A 20,007-nucleotide genomic window follows, 5' to 3' on the forward strand; every position below is an offset into this window, starting at 1 on the left:
AGCCCTCTGACTACCTCATGGTAATGCTGCCGGCTCTGATCGCGTTGTGCTGGACATCAGGCTGATCTCCTGCCGTGGCACCTTCCCCCTGACACCCCACAATGTGTGGCAGCCCCGTTGATGTGTGTAGCAGTTTCCCAGCCAGAGGGACCAGGAGGAGAGTCTGAGACAGCGACAGCAGGATTCAGGGAGGATGCAGCGTGTTGTTCTGCTGCTATACCTGCTCGTCTCTCTCAGGACAAGTGAGACTTAACTCATTCCTTCCTACACTGTTAGACCAATCCATCCTTCGACAACAATGGCTACCCTCACTGTGGTTATAGCTTTGTTCGTTATTCATTTATTTTTCGTATATTTTTCCCAAGGCAGCCAAAGTTGTGAAAATGAGCCACAGTCTGAATCCACAGGTAAGTGAGTGTGTTTTACCTGATTCTTATTTTTGGAATATTGTGTACAGGGAGATGGCACAGTGAAACGTTACAACTATTTTGTTAAGCATGTTTCCTCCAGCCTCTCTCACACACACGTTTCATTATTCAAGTCTGCTATCTTGTTTCTCGATCTCTTACAGTTTCAGTGCCGGGTAGTTTAACATTTAACCTTAAGAGTCACAAGTCAGGAGTTCTTTCGGTCGAAATGTGCAAGTTAGGTGGATTGGCCATGCTAAATTGCCCCTTAGTGTCAGGGGGACTAGCTAGGGTAAATGCATGGGGTTATGGGGATAGGGCCTGGGTGGGATTGTGGTCGGTGCAGACTCAATAGGCTAAATGGCCTCCTTCTGCACTGTAGGGATTCTATGATGACAGCCTCTCATAATTTTGAAGACCTCCATAAAATCTCCCTTTAACCTTCTCTGCTCAAAGGCGAACTGCCTCAGCTTCTCCAGCCTCTCTCCAAGGTGACAATACTGTACCTCAGTCAGCACCTGTTAGATTCTGAGCTTCAGGATTTGCTTTAAGAACATAAGGACCAAGAACAGGACCATTCAGCTCTTCAAGCCTGTTCTGCCCCATCTTTCAATTAGGCCATGGTTGATTTGTGTCTTAACTTCATCCGCCCATCTTGCTTGGTTACCTAATCTTTAATAGTCTTACCTAACTAAAAAATCTATCCATCCCAATTTTGAAATATTCAATTGACCAAGCCTTTTCTGTGAGGGAGTTCCAGATTTTCACCACCTTTTGTGTGAAGACATGCTTCCTCACATAACTTTCCTAAATGCCCTCTCTCTTATTTTAAGGCTGTGCCCCTTGATCTGTCTCCAACCAAAGGAACTCTCCTCCTACCCTATGAATCATCTCCAGGACCAGAATAGATCACACCTTAATCTTCCCTATCGAAGTATAGTCTATGCAGTCCTGATTTAACTCTTTTAGTCCACATATCTTTCTGGTGATTCTGCATTGCGCTGTGTCCCAGGCCCATGTACCTTCCTGAGATGTTGTGCCCAGCACTGAATGCTGTACTTTAAGTAAGGTCTAATCTAAAAATTGGGGCAGAAATTTCATCCCCATATGAGGGCAAATAAGGAGGTGCACAGGCACAAAAATTTGCACCATTGCCTTGCCGGTACCGTCTGGCCCAGATTTTGATTTGATTTATTATTGTCACATGTATTAATATACAGTGGAAAGTATTGTTTCTTGTGCGCTATACAGACAAAACATACCGTTCATTGAGAAAGAAAGGAGAGAGTGCAGGATGTAGTGGTACAGACAGAGCTAGGGTGTAGAGAAAGATCAACAGTGCAAGGTAGGTCCATTCCAAAGTCTGATGGCAGCAGAGAAGCTGTTCTTGAGTCGGTTGATACCTGACCTCAGACTTTTCTATCTTTTTCCCAATGGAAGAAGGTGGAAGGGAGCATGTCCGGGGTGCATGCCTGTTCCTCACACAAAGCAGGATCCCTATTTGACTCCCAATGTCAGGATCCAGACCCAAAGCCTTCAGCGTTTGAATGTCAGTGAGTAAGCTTTTTGTTTCTTATTGAGAAATTGGCAATGTGATTTATATGCATAGTTCCAAATGATGGCTCTTAATATCGATGTACTTCATATTAATCTACAGCTTGCAAGTCACTACTTTTATTCTGTCATTTTAAAATGCGAGTGTCGTTTCAATTTCTTTGGGTAGGTTTTCCTGTTATCTTCATTCATCATTTTTTGCTTTCATTACATTGCATTTCCTTCTGATTTTTTTTAGATTTCCTCCTTCCTCCGTTTGTTATTGAATATAAAGATTTAGTATTTCCAACTTTCTACAGCATCATTGCAGTGGAAAAGTGATTTGGAGCTCATTATTAATTTATCATTTTTAATGCTTTGTTTTAATTTAAATATACAATGTGTATTTGAACTCTGAGCCAAATAACATAAGCACAGAGCAAAACTGGCAGAAGATCAGACTTTTTATATTGTCACCACAACTAATCTTTATCTGTCTCTTTGCTCATTACCATAGCGATCATTTACTAATCAGTAGTTTACACTTCAAAGAGCAAAGAACAGTACAGCACAGGAACAGGCCCTTTGGCCCTCCAAGCCTGCACCGATCACGTTGTCTTATCTGGACCAACTGCCTGTATCCCTCTATTCCCCGTCTGTTTATATGTCTGTTCAGATAAGCCTTAAATGTCGCTAACGTGTCTGCCTCAACCACCTCACCTGGCAGTGCATTCCAGGCCCCCACCACTCTCTGTGTAAAATAAAAACTTCCCCCCGCACATCTCCACTGAACCTTTCCCCCCTTATCTTGAACTTGTGCCCCCTTGTAATTGTCATTTCTGCCCTGGGAAAAAGCTTCCAACTGTTCACCCTATCTATACCCCTCATAATTTTATAAACTTCTATCAGTCTCTGTCTTTCTAGGAGAACAATCCCAGTTTATTCAATCTCTCCTCATAGCTAATACCCTCCATACTAGGCAACATCCTGGTAAACCTTTTCTGTACTCTCTCCAAAACCTCCACATCCTTCTGGTAGTGTGGTGACCAAAATTGGACACAGTATTCCAAATGTAGCCTAACCAACATTTTATATAGCTGTAACATTATTTGCCAACTTTTATACTCGATGCCCTGTCTGATGAAGGCAAGCATGCCACATGCCTTCTTCACCACCTTTTCCACCTGTGCTGCCACTTTTAAGGATCTGTGGACCTGTACGCCCAGATTTCGCTGTGTATCTATGCTCCTGATGGTTCTGCCATTTATCTTATAGCTCCCACCCCAAATTGGATCTACCAAAATGCATCACCTTGCATTTGTCCAGATTAAATTCCATCTGCCATTTCTCCGCCCAATTTTCCAGCCTAACAATATCCTGCTGTATTCTCTGACAATCCTCATCACTACCCAGAACTCCAGCAAACTTAGTATCATCCGTAAACTTGCCAATCAGACCAGCTACGTTTTCTTCCAAGTCATTTATATATATTACAAACAGCAGAGGTCCCAGCACTGATCCCTACAGAACACCACTAATTGCAGACCTCCATTCAGAAAAACGCCCTTCCACTGTTACCCTCTGTCTTCTATGGCCAAGCCAGTTCTGAATCCATCTTGCTAGTTGCACCCCTGATCCCGTGTGATTTAATCTTTTACACCAGCCTGCCATGAGGGACCTTGTCAAATGCCTTACTAAAGTTCATGTAGACAACATCCATGGTCCTTTGCTTGTCAATCATTTTTGTCACCTCCTCAAAAAACTCAATTAAATTAGTGAGCCATGACCTTTCTTGTACAAAACCATGCTGTCTGTCACTAATAAGACCATTCAGTTCCAAATGTATATGGATCCTATCTCTAAGAATCTTCTCCAATAATTTCACTATCACTGACATCAGGCTCACTGGCCTATAATTACCCAGGTTATCCTTGCTACCCTTCTTAAATAACGGGACAATGTTGGTTATCCTCCAATCCTCTGGGACCTCACCTGTGGCCAATAAGGAAACAAAGATTTCTGTTAGAGGTCCAGCAATTTCATCTCTTGTCTCCCTCAGTAATCTGGGATAGATGCCATCTGGCACTGGGGATTTGTCTACCTTAATGCTTTCCAATACACCCAACATTTCCTCCCTCATAACGATGACCTGTTCTAAAGGGTTTACATATCCCTCTGAGAGACCACCAATCAACGTGTCCCTCTCCTTTGTGAATACCGATGCAAAGTACTCATTAAGGATCATTTCTACGGAAATGTTTGATAACCCTTACATTAAACTGGCATTGCAACAAAGCTGTTCTAGTACAGCTACGCCACTGGCATCCAGCCACTTGACACCAAGGCAGCGTTTAGCCAAGAGTGACATTAAGGAGCACTAGTAAACCACTAGTTAGAGTCATATCCAAGGCAAAGGAAGATGGCTGTTGGAAGTCAATTAATTCATTCACAGGACATCTTTGCAGGGGTTCCTCAGGCCAGTATTCTAGGCATAACCATCTTCAACTGCTTCATCAATGACCTTCCTCCCATCATAATGTCGGAAGTGAGGCTGTTGACTGATGATTGCGCAGTGTTCAACTTCATTTGCAATTCCTCAGATAATTAAATAATCCACGTCCTCATACAGCAAAACCTGGACAACACCTAGCTTGGGCAGATAAGAAGCAAATAACATTCACATCACACAAGTGCCAGGCAATGATCATTTCCAAGAGAGAATCTAGCCGCCTCCCATTGACATTCAATGGCATCACAGTTGCTGAATCTTATAGCATTAACATTTTAGAGTGTCCATCAACCAGAAACTCAACTGTACCAGCCACGTAAATGATGTAGCTACTGGAGTAGGTAAGAGACTGGATATCCTGTGGAAAATGGTCATCCTCTGATTCCCAAAGCCATTCTTAGAATCTTAGAAACCCTACAGCACAGAAAGAGGCCATTCGGCCCATCGAGTCTGCACCAACCACAATCCCACCCAGGCCCTATCCCCATATCCCTACATATTTACCCACTAATCCCTCTAACCTACGCATTCCAAGACAGTAAGGGCAATTTTAGCATGGCCAATCAACCTAACCCGCACATCTTTGGACTGTGGGAGGAAACCAGAGCACCCGAGGAAACCCACGCAGACACGAGGAAAATGTGCAAACTCCACACGGACAGTGACCCAAGCCGGGAATCGAACCCAGGTCCCTGGAGCTGTGAAGCAGCAGTGCTAACCACTTGCTACCGTGCCGCCCTAAATTCGACCACTTGCAAAGCATAAATCAGGCCCCTGACATTGTCCACTTGCCAGGACGGCTGCTGCTGCAAGGAGTATAGGATCATCCAAGGCAAAACTGTCTGCTTGATTGGCAGCCCATGCACCACCTTAAACATGCACTCGCCCCATCACCTACGCACTGTGGCCACAATGTGTCTAAATGATATTACACACAGCAATGTGTAATGTCCTGTAATATGATGCTATTCTTAACCATCATACAAATAATAATATTTTATTATTCTAACATATTTTGCTGTGGAAATTAGAAGTGTCATTTGGAATGTACATTTCACTTTTTCACTTTCACTTAACTGCTTATTCCAATTCAGGGTTGAGGTGATTTGGAGCACTGAGCGCTCGGCAAAACACACCCAGGATGGGATGCTAGTCCATCACTGACATTGTCCACTTGCCAGGACGGCTGCTGCTGCAAGGAGTATAGGATCATCCAAGGCAAAACTGTCTGCTTGATTGGCAGCCCATGCACCACCTTAAACATGCACTCGCCCCATCATGGGCCACTGCTGTTTGTAATATTTATTAATGATCTGGATGAGGGTATAGTTGGGTGGATTAGCAAATTTGCTGATGACACCAAAGTCGGTGGTGTGGTAGACAGTGAGGAAGGGTGTCGTAGTTTGCAGGAAGACTTAGACAGGTTGCAAAGTTGGGCCGAGAGGTGGCGGATGGAGTTTAATGCGGAGAAGTGTGAGGTAATTCACTTTGGTAGGAATAACAGATGTGTTGAGTATAGGGCTAACGGGAGGACTTTGAATAGTGTGGAGGAGCAGAGGGATCTAGGTATATGTGTGCATAGATCCCTGAAAGTTGGGAATCAAGTAGATAAGGTTGTTAAGAAGGCATATGGTGTCTTGGCGTTTATTGGTAGGGGGATTGAATTTAGGAGTCGTAGCGTTATGTTGCAACTGTACACAACTCTGGTGCGGCCGCACTTGGAGTACTGTGTGCAGTTCTGGTCCCCACATTACAGGAAGGATGTGGAGGCTTTGGAGAGGGTGCAGAGGAGGTTTACCAGGATGTTGCCTGGTATGGAGGGGAGATCCTATGAGGAGAGGCTGAGGGATTTGGGATTGTTTTCGCTGGAAAGGCGGCGGCTAAGAGGGGATCTTATTGAAACATATAAGATGATTAGAGGTTTAGATAGGGTGGATAGTGATAGCCTTTTTCCTCTGATGGAGAAATCCAGCACGAGGGGGCATGGCTTTAAATTGAGGGGGGGTAGTTATAGAACCGATGTCAGGGGTAGGTTCTTTACCCAGAGGGTGGTGAGGGATTGGAATGCCCTGCCAGCATCAGTAGTAAATGCGCCTAGTTTGGGGGCGTTTAAGAGATCCGTAGATAGGTTCATGGACGAAAAGAAATTGGTTTAGGTTGGAGGGTCACAGTTTTTTTTTTATTTTATTTTTTTTTATTTATTTATTTATTTTTTAACTGGTCGGTGCAACATCGTGGGCCGAAGGGCCTGTTCTGCGCTGTAATGTTCTATGTTCTATGTTCTATCACAGGGCACACACACATAAACAGTCTCAGGGGCAATTAAACATGGCCAATCCACCTAACATCTTTGTACTGTGGGAAGAAACCCACGCAGACATGGGGAGAACGTGCAAGCAGCACACAGACCAACACCCGAGGCCGGAATCGAACCTGGGTCCCTGGCCCTGTGAGACAGCAACGCTAACCAGTCGCTCTTGGAATATACATTAACATTTGGATCAAAGAATACCAAACTATATAGACTGAGATTTCTTAGTCTTAGATCTCCACCTGCATCAGCTTGGTGTGCTGTAGAAGCTGAAGGGCAAACCATCAATCTGATTCATTTACAGTACATATTATTTTCCTCTATTTGTGAATGATAGTGAATTTAGACAGCTAAATGTATCCTGTAATTCTGAAACTGACAACATTCGATTTGTTATTCGAATCCACAGCACTGACAGTTCAAGCATAATTTCACATTCAAGGAATGAAAGTGGTGGCTACAGATTTTACACTGTCTGTTACTCTCAGACCTTCTGCCTCTATGTGGTTTGTCAGCTGCCACTGTTCTATGTTCCAGACAGTGAAATTAATTAAACAACAGTAACGTTTTGGATTTTATTAGTCAGTTGTTCACAATCAGCAAAGTTCCTCCGGTGTTATCAACAGGCTAAACAGAATTCATAGAATTCACAGAATCCCTACAGTACAAAAGGAGGCCATTCGACCCATCGAGTCTGTACCGACCACAGTCCCACCCAGGCCCTATTCCCGTAACCTCACGTATTTACTCTGCTAACCTCCCTGACACTAGGGGCAATTTAGCATTGCCAATCAACCTAACCCGCACATCTTTGAACTTTTGAATAGCTGAGCGTTTTCTGATGAAAACAACTTTGAGTTAGGTTTAATTTATATTCAGTTGCATTCTCATCGCCAGTTCACAGACAGCTTCTCTGTCACAAAGGATCTAACTGGACTACCCTTCATTCACAAAATGTAGGTATTATAGGAATGATTAAAGAGGGGAGAGATACAAAAGGGTCCAGAGAGGCAATTTTTTCACACAGAGGGTGGTGAGTGTCTGGAACAAGCTGCCAGAGGTAGTAGTAGAGGCAGGTACAACTTTGTATTTTAAAAAGCGTTTAGACACCTACATGGGTAAATATGGGTATGGAGGGATATGGGCCAAATGCAGGCAATTGGGGACTAGCTTAGTGGTTAAAAACAAAGGGGCGGCATGAACAAGTTGGGCTGAAAGGCCTGTTTCCATGCTGTAAACCTCTATGATTCTATAAAAGCTATGAGAAATGCAATCACAGTAACTTTGGCAATCTAGAAAAATAGTGTGCACTAATGATATGAAAGCATAAACCTAACTCATCCTGAACAGACGCCAGAGTGTGGCGACTGAGGGATTTTCACAGTAACTTCATTGCAATGTTAATGTCAGCCTACTTGTGACACTAATAATAAACTTTCAACTTTAAAACTGTAAACTTAACTCATTTGTATCAAATTTTGACAAAAAAAACTTAAAACAACGGAGAAACAGCTGAAAGTTGCATTTGGTCATTTTCAGTGGTGATACTCATAACAAGTCGAATGTTGTCAGTTTCAGAATGACAGGATACATTTAGCTGTCTAAATTCACTACTATTCACAAATATAGGGAAATAATATGTACTGTAAATTAATCAGTAAGGATAGGCAACAACACCTCCTCCACGATCATCCTCAACACCGGTGACCCACAAGGCTGTGTTCTCAGCCCCCTTCTATACTCCTTATACACTTATGACTGTGTGGCCAAATTCCCCTCCAACTCGATTTTCAAGTTTGCTGATGACACCACCATAGTGGGTCGGATCTCAAACAATGACCAGACAGAGTACAGGAATGAGACAGAGAATCTGGTGAACTGGTGTGGCAACAATAATCTCTCCCTCAATGTCAACAAAATGAAGGAGATTGTCATCGATTTCAGGAAGCATAAAGGAGAACATGCCCCTGTCTACATCATTGGGGACAAAGTAGAAAGGGTCGAGAGCTTCAAGTGTTTAGGTGTCCAGATCACCAACAACCTGTCCTGGTCCCCCCATGCCGACACTATAGTTAAGAAAGCCCACCAACACCTCTACTTTCTCAGAAGACTAAAGAAATTTGGCATGTCAGCTACGACTCACCAACTTTTACAGATGCACCATAGAAAGCATTCTTTCTGGTTGTATCACAGCTTGGTATGGCTCCTGCTCTGCCCAAGGCCGCAAGGAATGACAAAAGGTCATGAATGTAGTCCAATCTAACACGCAAGCCAGCTTCCCATCCATTGACTCTGTCTACACTTCCTGCTGCCTCGGCAAAGCAGCCAGCATAATTAAGGACTCCACACACCCCGGATATTCTCTCTTCCACCTTCTTCCTTCAGGAAAAAGATGCAAAAGTCTGAGGTCACGTACCAACCGACTCAAGAACAGCTTTTTCCCTGCTGCTGTCAGACTTTTGAATGGACCTGCCTCGCATTAAGTTGATCTTTCTCTACGCCCTAGCTATGACTATAACACTACATTCTGCACTCTCTCGTTTCCTTCTCTATGAAAGGTATGCTTTGTCTGTATAGCGCGCAAGAAACAATGCTTTTCACTGTATACTAATACATGTGACAATAATAAATCAAATCAAATCAAAATCAAGATTGATGGTTTGCCCTTTAACATCTACAGCACACCAAGCTGAGGTGGAGATCTAAGACTAAGGAATCTCAGTCTATATAGTTTGGTATTCTTTGATTTAAAGGTTAATGTATATTCCAAGGGTGGCGCTGCTGCCTCATAGCGCATGGGGCCCAGGTTCGATCCGGCCTCAGGTTGATGGATATTGGGAGAATGAGTTGAAATAGTCGATGATCTCTCATCCATTAAATTAAACTGACTAGCTGGGCAGTCATTACATGTTCCCAGTGCTCAATGCTGAGTTGGAGGGCGCAAGTGGAAAATGTACCTTTCATCTGATTCAATCAAATGCCCAAAATACCAATGAGTATTGTGATTACTTTACAACTATTCTACTATGTAATGCATGTGGTGTCATATTTGGTCCTGAGATAAACTTGGACTACATAATGGTGCAATCACTGTGACATCCATTTCCACCTTCATAATTTTGTCTCATTCTGCCCCATCCCAGCTCACCTGCAGCTCATCTAGGCACGGTGGCACAGTGGTTAGCCAGGGACCCGGGTTCAATTTCTGGCTTGGCTCATTGTCTATGTGGACTCTGCACGTTCTCCCAGTATCTGGGTTTTCTCCGGGTGCTCCGCTTTCCTCCCACAGTCCAAAAGACATGCTGGTTGGGTGCATTGGTCATTCTAAATGCCTCCTCAGTGTACCCAAACAGGTGCCAGAGTGTGGCGACTAGGGGATTTTCACAGTAATTTCAGTGCAGTGTTAATTTAAGCCTACTTGTGACACTAATACTTAAACTGTTCTATGTTTAAGACAGTTAAATTAATTAAACAACACTAATATTATTGGATTTTATTAGTCAGTTGTTTGCAATCAGCAAAGTTCCTCAAGTGTCATCAACAGGCTAAATAGCTGAGCGTTTTCGGAAGAAAACAACTTTGAGTTAGGTTTAGTTTATATTCAGTTGCATACTTGTGACACTAATAAATAAACTTAAACTTAAACTTGTTACCTCTGGATTTGATTATTCCAATGCATTCCTGGCCTACGTACTACCCTCCATAAAATTGAGCTCATCTAAAATGGTGCTGCCTGTGACCTCAGTCATACTAAATCTCACTTACCCTAAACTCCTGGGCTCAATTGACCTACATTGGCTCCCAGTTAAGCATCCTTGTTTTCAAATCTCTCCATGGTCTCACCCCTCCCTATCTGTGTAATCTCCTCCAGCTCCACAAACTGCAGAGTTAACAGCACTTCACCAATTATGGCCTCTTCAGCATCCACTACTTTAATCGCTGCACCAAAGTCAGCCATGCTGCCAAGGCCCCTAGCTCTGAAATCCTCTTCCTAAACCTCTCTGCCTATCTATCCTGCTTTAAGACACTCTTTAAAATCTACCTCCTTGACCAAACTTTTGCTCTGCTGTCCTATATCTCCTTACGGGCAGCACGGTGGCACAGTGGTTAGCACTGCTGCCTCACAGCGCCAGGGACCCGGGTTCGATTCCCGGCTTGGATCACTGTCTGTGCGGAGTCTGCATGTCCTCCCCGTATCTGCGTGGGTTTCCTCCGGGTGCTTGGGTTTCCTCCCACAGTCCTAAAGATGTGCTGGTTAGGTGCATTGGCCGTGCTAAATTCTCCCTTAGTGTACCCGAACAGGCGCCAAAGTGTGGCCACTAGGGGATTTTCACAGTAACTTCATTGCAATGTTAATGTAAGCCTACTTGTGACACTCATAAATAAACTTTACACTTATGTAGCTCAGTGTCAAATTTTGTTTGCTAATGTTACCATGAGGCACCTTGAGATGTTTTATTACTATTCAAGATGCGATATAAACATGGTTGTTGTTGCGATTTTAAATTGCAGCGAGTAGAACTTCATATGTGAGCGCTAAGAGGCTGTATGACAGCATTGTTCACAGTCAATTCCAGGCTTACATGTAGCTTTGGAGCTATGTTCAGCACAGCTTGGCCCTTTTGCAAAATGTCTAAAGCGTGAAAAAGTGGTTGCAATGAAATTTCAGTCCGCACTGTTTTTAAGACCGTGTGTTTAATCTTGTATATGTCAGATGGACCACACAACCTGGAATGCTACTACATGGGAGTCATTGAAAATGGATTGAACTGCACCTGGACCCCTGGAAATAACCACACAAATACTACTACCTACACACTAAAAATATCCTGGCCGTAAGTGCAGTTGAATTTCTGTCTTTGCAGACACATTTTTATTTTAACTAAACAATGTGTATATAAAAAGAAAAATTGCACATGCTGGGAATGTGAAACACAATAAGCCGAGAAAATAACAGTGTAAAGAGCCATGGTGGGGCGGGGGAGGAGGTGAATGGGGAGTGGGAGCTGACTGGGGAGGTTGATGGGAATTCCCGACATGTCTGTTTCGGCAAGTGTGTTTTTGTTTCTGTTTTTGGTCAGTTACATCACTAGTTGGGGGAGTGGAGCACCAACAGGGAGATGAATGCATCACTGGGTACTCGCATGGGATTCTGTAATTGGAAATATTCTCATGTAGTTTATTACAACTGTGATGATCCTGATAAATGAACTGTAACTCTGCAATGCTTGGTTGTTTATCCTCACCAAGGTTCCCACTGGAGACTAATTGAAGTGTAATACAAGACTAAAAATAGCTGCTAATTATGAGTTGTACTTCCAATCATCTATGGACTGGTTAATCTGAAGTCTCCCTCTGCCAGCACCTTTCATGCCTGATGTGCTTGATTTTAAAAAAAACAAATACTAGATTGCATAAGTGTTGTAAAATGCTGATCACCTCAATAGTTGCTAACAATGGATGCTACAAAATACAACAGTCTGTATTTTAGCAGTAAATATTGCAGGTAAACGAGGCACTAGCCACTACATTATGATTTTCAGAAAGGGTAGCAAGTTATGACGACTTGAAACTTGCAAAAATGTTTAATGCTCACAAAACTCTGGTGGTATGACTGTGCTTAAAGTGTTACTTTTGAATGTTTACCCTCTGATGTGTATGATTTTTGTTAAGTTTAATTACTATAGTTTGTTCTGGGTAGGTTGATATTTTCCCCTTCAGTTAATAAACACAAAAATCATCAATGCTGACACTTTTCCTGCTGCAAAGGATTAGTGGCAGATAACTGGAAAAGAAAGGGTGCTAAATGTTGCAATCGGTCTACCAAGAACAAAGGCCCAGTGTTTAGCCGTATTTTTTAATATAAACTCTACAAGTGAAATATTGATTCATTTTAGGACCAATTAGAAACTCAATTTAAATTTGTATCTACATTGGATCTGATCCAGTTATTTCTAATTCAACTTTGCATTACAAAGCACAAAGAAAATTACAGCACAGGAGCAGCCCTTCGGCCCTCTAAGCCTGCACCGATCATGCTGCCCGACTTAACTAAAACCCCCTACCCTTCCGGGACCATATTCCTCTATTCCCATCCTATTCATGTATTTGTCAAGACACCCCTTAAAAGTCACTACTGTATCCACTTCCACTACCTCCCCTGGCAACGGGTTCCAGCTACCCACTACACTCTGTGTACAAAATCTGCCTTGTACATCTCCTTTAAACCTTGCCCCTCGCACCTTAAACCTGTGCCGCCAAGTAATTGACTCTTCCACCCTGGGAAAAAGCTTCTGACTATCCATTCTGTCCATGCCTCTCATAATCTTGTAGACTTCTATCAGGTCTCCCCTCAACCTCCATTGCTCCAGTGAGAACAAACCCAAGTTTCTCCAACCTCTCCTCATAGCTAATGCCTTCCATACCAGGCAACATCCTGGTAAATCTTTTCTGTACCCTTTCCAAAGCCTCCACATCCTTCTGATAGTGTGGCGACCAGAATTGAACACTATATTCCAAGTGCGGCCTAACTAAGGTTCTATAAAGCTGCAACATAACTTGCCAATTTTTAAACCCAATACGCCGGCCAATGAAGGCAAGCATGCCGTATGCCTTCTTGACTACCTTCTCCACCTGCATTGCCACTTTCAGTGACCTGTGTACCTGTACACCCAGATCCCTTTGCCTATCAATACTCTTAAGGATTCTGCCATTTACTGTATATTTCCTATCTGTATTCAACCTTCCAAAATGCATTACCTCACATTTGTCCGGATTAAACTCCATCTGCCATCTCTCTGCCCAAGTCTCCAACTGATCTATATCAGGCTTCATTTTCACGTTTCAAGGCTTCATTCTATGATCATCTTGCTGGTGCCAGTACAGAGCGAGACTGCGGATAGTTGGGAACCTGTCTCGGGGGCAGGGAATTCAGATGGTGTTCGTAAAGCAGAAGTGGAAATGAATAAGGTTGGGAAGCATTTTCTGATCAGGGCCAGTGTGATCTCCTGGACTCGTTTCGATCGCCTCAGGGGGTCGGAGAGGAATTTCCCAGATTTTATTTTCCCCATATTTTCCCCATTGGGGCTTTCACTCTGGGTTTTCGCCTCTCCCTGGAGATCACATGGTCTGGAATGGGGGGGTGGGGGTGAGTTAATAGGTTGTGATGAACAAAGCATCGTAGCTGTGAGGGACAGCTTGGTGGATAGGATATTAGGATGTAGATAGGCTGGAAAATTGGGCGGGGATCCTGGATTCAGGATTCAATCCTGGACCGGGGAGCGGCGCGGGCTTGGAGGGCCGAAGGGCCTGTTCCTGTGCTGTATTGTTCTTTGTTCTTTGTTCTTTGTCTGAGGATAGCTTTCTTGATAAGTATGTTTTCAGCCAAATGGAGAAAGAAGCAAAGCTTTCTCTGGTTCTGGGCAATGAAGTTGAGCAAGTGGAGCAAGTTTCAGTGGGGGAGCAGTTGGTAAACAGTGATCACAATATCATTAAGTTTAGAACAACTATAGAAAAGGACAAGGAAGAATCAAACGTGCAACCGGAGAAGGACTAATTCCACTGAGTTGGAAAGTGATCTGGGCCAGGTAGATTGGAATCAAAGGTTGGCAGGAGACTTTCAGAGAGGAGTTTTTCAGGCCTAGACACATTCCTACGAGAGGGAAAGGAAGGACATCCAAAGCTAGAGTCTCCTGGCTGACTAAAGTCATGTAAATCAAAATGAAACAGTGAAAGGAGGCTAATGATATTTGTCAGGTTCATAACTCAATAGAGAACTGGATCGAAAACAAGAAGCACAGGGAAAATTGAAATAAGAGCAACAAGGGAAGTATATGAGACCAAATTAACAGGTAATGTCCAAGTGAACTCACAAGTCTATTCTAAACATACAAATAGTAAAAAAAGTGGAGTCAATTAGGGGCCAAAAAGGCGATCTTCCTGTGGAGGCAGAGGGCATGGCTGAGGTACCAAAAAGACTGTTTGGCTACTGTCTTAATTAAAGATGAGGGTGCTGCCAATGTCGCAGTAAAGGAGGAGATTGTAAAGAAATTGGTCAGGATAAAAATAGATAAAATGGATAAAAGAGGATAAGAAGAGAGAACTTAAAGCATTGGCAGTACTCACTGGAGAAAAGTCATCCAGTTTGAGTAGGATACATGCTGAGCTGCTGAGTGAAGCAGGGTAGAAATTGAGGAGCCTCTGTACTGAATCTTTCAATACTCTTTATGATTGGAAGTAGTGCTGAAGGATGCGATTATTAGACTTCTGTTTGAAAATGGGAAATAAATCCGGCATCAACAGGCAGCTCACACTGGTGATGGAGAAACTTTCAGAGACAAGGGGCTGCTGCCCGGTGGATCCAGAACTAGCTTGCCCAAAGGAGGCAGAGAGTGGGTATAGATGGGTCTTTTTCTAAATGGAGGTCGGTCACCAGTGGTGTGCCCCAGGGATCTGTTCTGGGACCCTTGGTGTTTGTCATTTTCATAAATGACCTGGATGAGGAAGCGGAGGGATGGGTTGGTAAGTTTGCCGATGACACGAAGGTTGGTGGGGTTGTGGATAGTCTGGAGGGATGTCAGAAGTTACAGAGGGACATAGATAGGATGCAAGACTGGGCGGACAAGTGGCAGATGGACTTCAACCCAGATAAATGCGTCATGGTCCATTTTGGTAGGTCAAATGGGATGAAGGAGTACAATATAAAGGGAAAGACTCTTAGTTCTGTAGAGGATCAGAAGGACCTTGGGGTCCAAGTCCATAGGACCCTAAAATCGGCCCCGCAGGTGGAGGAGGTGGTTAAGAAGGCGTATGGTGTGCTGGCCTTTATCAATCGAGGGATTGAGTTTAGGAGTTCGGGGATAATGATGCAACTATATAAGACCCTCGTCAGACCCCACTTGGAGTACTGTGCTCAGTTCTGGTCGCCTCACTATAGGAAGGATGTGGAAAAGATTGAAAGGGTGCAGAGGAGATTTACAAGGATGTTGCCTGGATTGAGTGGCATGCCTTATGAGGATAGGCTGAGGGAGCTCGATCTTTTCTCCTTGGAGAGACGAAGGATGAGAGGAGACCTGATAGAGGTGTATAAGATGTTGAGAGGCATAGATCGGGTGGACTCTCAGAGGCTTTTTCCCAGGGTGGAAATGTCTGCAACGAGAGGACACAGGTTTAAGGTGCTGAGGGGTAGGTACAGGGGATTTGTGAGGGGGAAGTTTTTCACACAGAGGGTGGTGGGCGAGTGGAATCGGCTGCCGTCAGTGGTGGTGGAGGCAAACTCAATAGGGTCTTTTAAGAGACTCCTGGATGAGTACATGGAGCTTAATAGGATGGAGGGTTATAGGTAGGTCTAGAAGGTAGGGATGTGTTCGGCACAAATGTGGGTCGAAGGGCCTGTTTGTGCTGTAGTTTTTCTATGTTTCTATGTTAATAACCCAGGACAAAATATGGGCTGATAAATGAAAGTCAACTCCGATTTGTTAAAGGCAAAATGTGTTTAACGATGTTTGACACGATAGGGCAGCATAGTGACACAGTGGTTAGCACTGCTCATAGCGCCAAGGACTGGGTTCGATTTTGACATTAGGTGACTGTGTGTGTGTGGAGTTTGCACATTCTCTCTGTCTGCGTGGGTTGCCTCTGAGTGCTCTGGTTTCCTCCCACCGCCTGAAGATGTGCAGGTTAGGTGGATTGGCCATGCTAAATTGCCCCTTAGTGTTCCAAGATGTGTAGGTTCGGGGGAGTAGCAGGGTAAATGCGTGGAGTTACGGGGATGGGCCCAGGTGAGATGCTCTGTGAGAGTCAGTGCAGACTCTTTCTGCACTTTAGGGATTCTATCTTGATTGAGTTATTTGATGAAGGAATGGAATGGGTTGATGAAGGTGGTGTGGTCAGTGCACGTGGAGTTTCAGGAGGCATTTCACTGCAACGAAGTTATTGTGAAAGTCCCCTAGTTGCCAACAGCACCTGTTCGGGTATACTGAGGGAGAATTTAGCATGGCCAATGAACCTAACCAGCATGTCTTCTGGACTGTGGGAGGAAACCGGAGCACCCAGAGGAAACCCACGCAGACATGGGGAGAACATGCAAACTCCGCATAGGCAGTGACCCAAGCGGGAATCGAACCCGGGTCCTTGGCATTGTGAGGCAGCAGTGCTAACCACTGTGCTACCGTGATGCCCTGAAGCCTAGTCAGTGATTTATAAAGTTCTTACATGCTTTTCTATCCCTCCATTTATATATACAAGTATCCGGGTGCTCCGGTTTCCTCCCACAGTCCAAAGATGTGCGGGTTAGGTTGATTGGTCATGCTAAAATTGCCCCTTAATGTCCTGGGATGTGTAGATTAGAGGGACTAGTGGGTAAAATATGTAGGGATATGGGGGTAGGGCCTGGGTGGGATTGTGGTCGGTGCAGACTCGATGGACCGAATGGCCTCTTTCTGTACTGTAGGGTTTCTATGATTCTATGATTTCTATCCAATGTGCTTTTTACCCATCTTATCAACTTACCCTGCCATCTTTAAGGATTTACGTCAATATATACACATATATATGCTTATATACACTTTTCAAACTCATGCTCTTTGTAGTATTTTTACTGATAAGTATACTGAGTATAAGTCAGCCATAGTCTTGTTGAATGGCTGGCAGATCAGGCTCGAGGGGCTGAATGGCCTACACCTGATCCTATATTTCTATAAATCCCACCCAGTCACTCCAACATTGCTGTATCAAGAACTCAAGAGTTTTCAAACCAACAGGAGATTTACTAGTATTGTAGTAAAGAGCCAGGTTTTGGTGTAGCCATATATAAATACATAACATAACCGCTTTACATTTAACTTGGATGTGGGTGAGTTACATTTTTTGCTGACTCCTTACATTGGCACTATTATAACCAGTTATTTTATGTTAGTAGCAGAATTGTCATTGGCTAGAGGAAGAGGTGACACATTAAGTGCTTTCACATTCTTATAAAACACTGCGTCCATAACAAGTTAAAGCCTCAAGTTTGGGCCACACTTCAGTTGCTGTTGGGTGTGGGAAACTTCAGTGGAATAAGGCTTATCCCAAGCTCACAGTCACAAATCATGCCTGAAATACACACTCTCTCCAGGGTGGCGCTGTGACACTGCTTTCCATTTCAAGCCCATTTCTCCCCAACCTTGCGGGATCTTTCAAAACCACAAGAGGTCTGGACAGAGTAAACAGGGAAGAAAGTGTTCCCATTGGTGGAAGGGGTGAGAACCAGAGGACAATGATTTAAGGTGAATGGCAAAGAACCAAAAGGGACATGAGGAAAAACCTATTATGCGCAGTCTGAGAGTGTGGTGGACGTTGATTCAATCATGGTTTTCAAAATGGAATTGGATAATTATCTGAGGAGAAAGGATTTGCAGGGCTACAGGGCTACAGTGAGACGGCAGGGAAGTGGGACCGGCTGAGTTGGCCATGCAAGAAGCCTGTACACATGCAATGAGCTGAATTGTCTTCTCCATGCTGTACGATTCAATGATTCCTCCCCACCATTAGACCATGAGCTGTAGGAGCAGAAGTAGGTTATTCACTTACTGATTGAAAATCTGTTTATCTCAGCCTTGAACATACTTAACGACACAGCTTCTAAATCTTCTGTTGTAAAGAATTCCATAGATTCACTGCTCATCTCATCTCCTCACGGGTTAGGTTGATTGGCCATGTTAAAATTGCCCCTTAGTGTCCTGAGATGAGTAGGTTAGAGGGATTAGCGGGTAAATATGTAGGAACATGGGGGTAGGGCCTGGGTGGGATTGTGGTCGGTGCAGACTTGATGGGCCAAATGGCCTCTTGCTGCACTGTAGGGTTTCTATGATTTTCTATGATTTCATCTCTGTCTTATGTGGGCAATCCCTTACTTTGAGATTATGTCCTCTGGTCCTAGACTCTCCCTCAAAGGAAATAACTGCTCTGAATCTACCCTGAGAATCCTATACATCTCAATAAGGTCGCCCATCATTCTTCTAAACTCCAATGAGTACAGGCCCAATCTACACAGCCTCTCCTTATAAGGAAATCTCTCCATAGTAGGGATCAATCTAGTGAATCTTCTCTGGACTGCCCCCAAAGTCAGTATATCTTCCTTTAGATAAGGGAATCAAAACTGTTCACAGTATTCCAGGTGTGGTCTAACTAATGCCTTGTATAGTTTTAGCAAGACTTCCCTATTTTTATACTCCATTCCCTCTGAAATAAAGACCAACATTCCATTTGCCTTTCCTATAACTGCTAAACCTGCATGCTAGCCTTTTGTGATTTACGCACAAGGACTCCGAAATCCCTTTGTGCTGAAGCAATCTACAGTCTTTCTCCATTTAAATAATATTCAGTTTGTTAATTCTTTCCACCAACGTGCGTAACTTCACATTTCCCTACATTATAATCCATCTGCCAAGTTTTTTGCCCACTCACCTAACCTGTCTATATCTCTCTGTAGACACTTTGTGTCATCCTCACCACTTGCCTTCCCGCCTATTTGTATGTCACCCACAAACTTAGCAATAGTACATTCACTTCCCTCGTCTCAGTCATTAATATCTATTGTAAATTGTGGCCCCAGCACTGATTCCTGCGGGGAGCGGCGCGGGCTTGGAGGGCCAAAGGGCCTGTTCCTGTGCTGTATTGTTCTTTGTTCTTTGTTTGTTCTTTGTTCATTCCAATAGTTTCAGGTTGTCACCCTGAAAATGCACCTCTTATCCCAATTCTCTCTCTTCCTTCAGTTAGCCAATCCTCTATCCATGCTAGTGTCCTACACCCAACACTATGGGCTCTTAGCTTATAAAATAGGCTTTTGTGTGTTACCTCATCAAATGTTTTTTGGAAAGCACTGGCTCCTCTACAAGCCAGCCCATTGGTTATTTACTGAGTCCAATTCCTTTAAATTATTTTTCACCCTTCTCCACATGAATTCCTTCCCTCAAAATATTTTTTTCTCCTGTCTCCAGGTGAAATGTTTGCAACATTTAAGAGGCATCTGGATGGGTCCATGAATAGGGAGGGAATAGAGGAATACGGTCCGAGTAAGGGCAGAAGTTTTTTTAGTTAGGGCATCATGATTGGCACGGGCATGGAGTGCCTAACGGCCTGTTGCTATGCTGTACTTTTCTTTGTTCTTTGTTCTTTCCTTGTTAAAAGATGGTTTTGTTCTGACAGCATCTAATTGCCTGGGGATTTAAAGGCAAAAATGTGCTAACAAAATCAATAGTCCCAAT

General features: G+C 43.7%; 1 protein-coding gene across 1 annotated transcript in view; it reads left to right on the plus strand.

The window, feature by feature from the left end:
• Nucleotides 1-289: 289 nt before the first annotated feature.
• The window catches only part of LOC144495343 (interleukin-6 receptor subunit beta), an 80,934-nt gene continuing 61,216 nt past the window's right edge, over nt 290-20,007 (plus strand). The window contains exons 1-3 of the mRNA XM_078215446.1: nt 290-407; nt 11,475-11,592; nt 17,771-17,786. Of these exons, the coding sequence (XP_078071572.1) occupies nt 299-407; nt 11,475-11,592; nt 17,771-17,786 (243 nt within the window). The 5' untranslated portion in view covers nt 290-298. The remainder of the gene's footprint in view (nt 408-11,474; nt 11,593-17,770; nt 17,787-20,007) is intronic.

Source organism: Mustelus asterias, chromosome 6 (assembly GCF_964213995.1).
Source record: "Mustelus asterias chromosome 6, sMusAst1.hap1.1, whole genome shotgun sequence".
Classification (NCBI taxonomy): domain Eukaryota; kingdom Metazoa; phylum Chordata; class Chondrichthyes; order Carcharhiniformes; family Triakidae; genus Mustelus; species Mustelus asterias.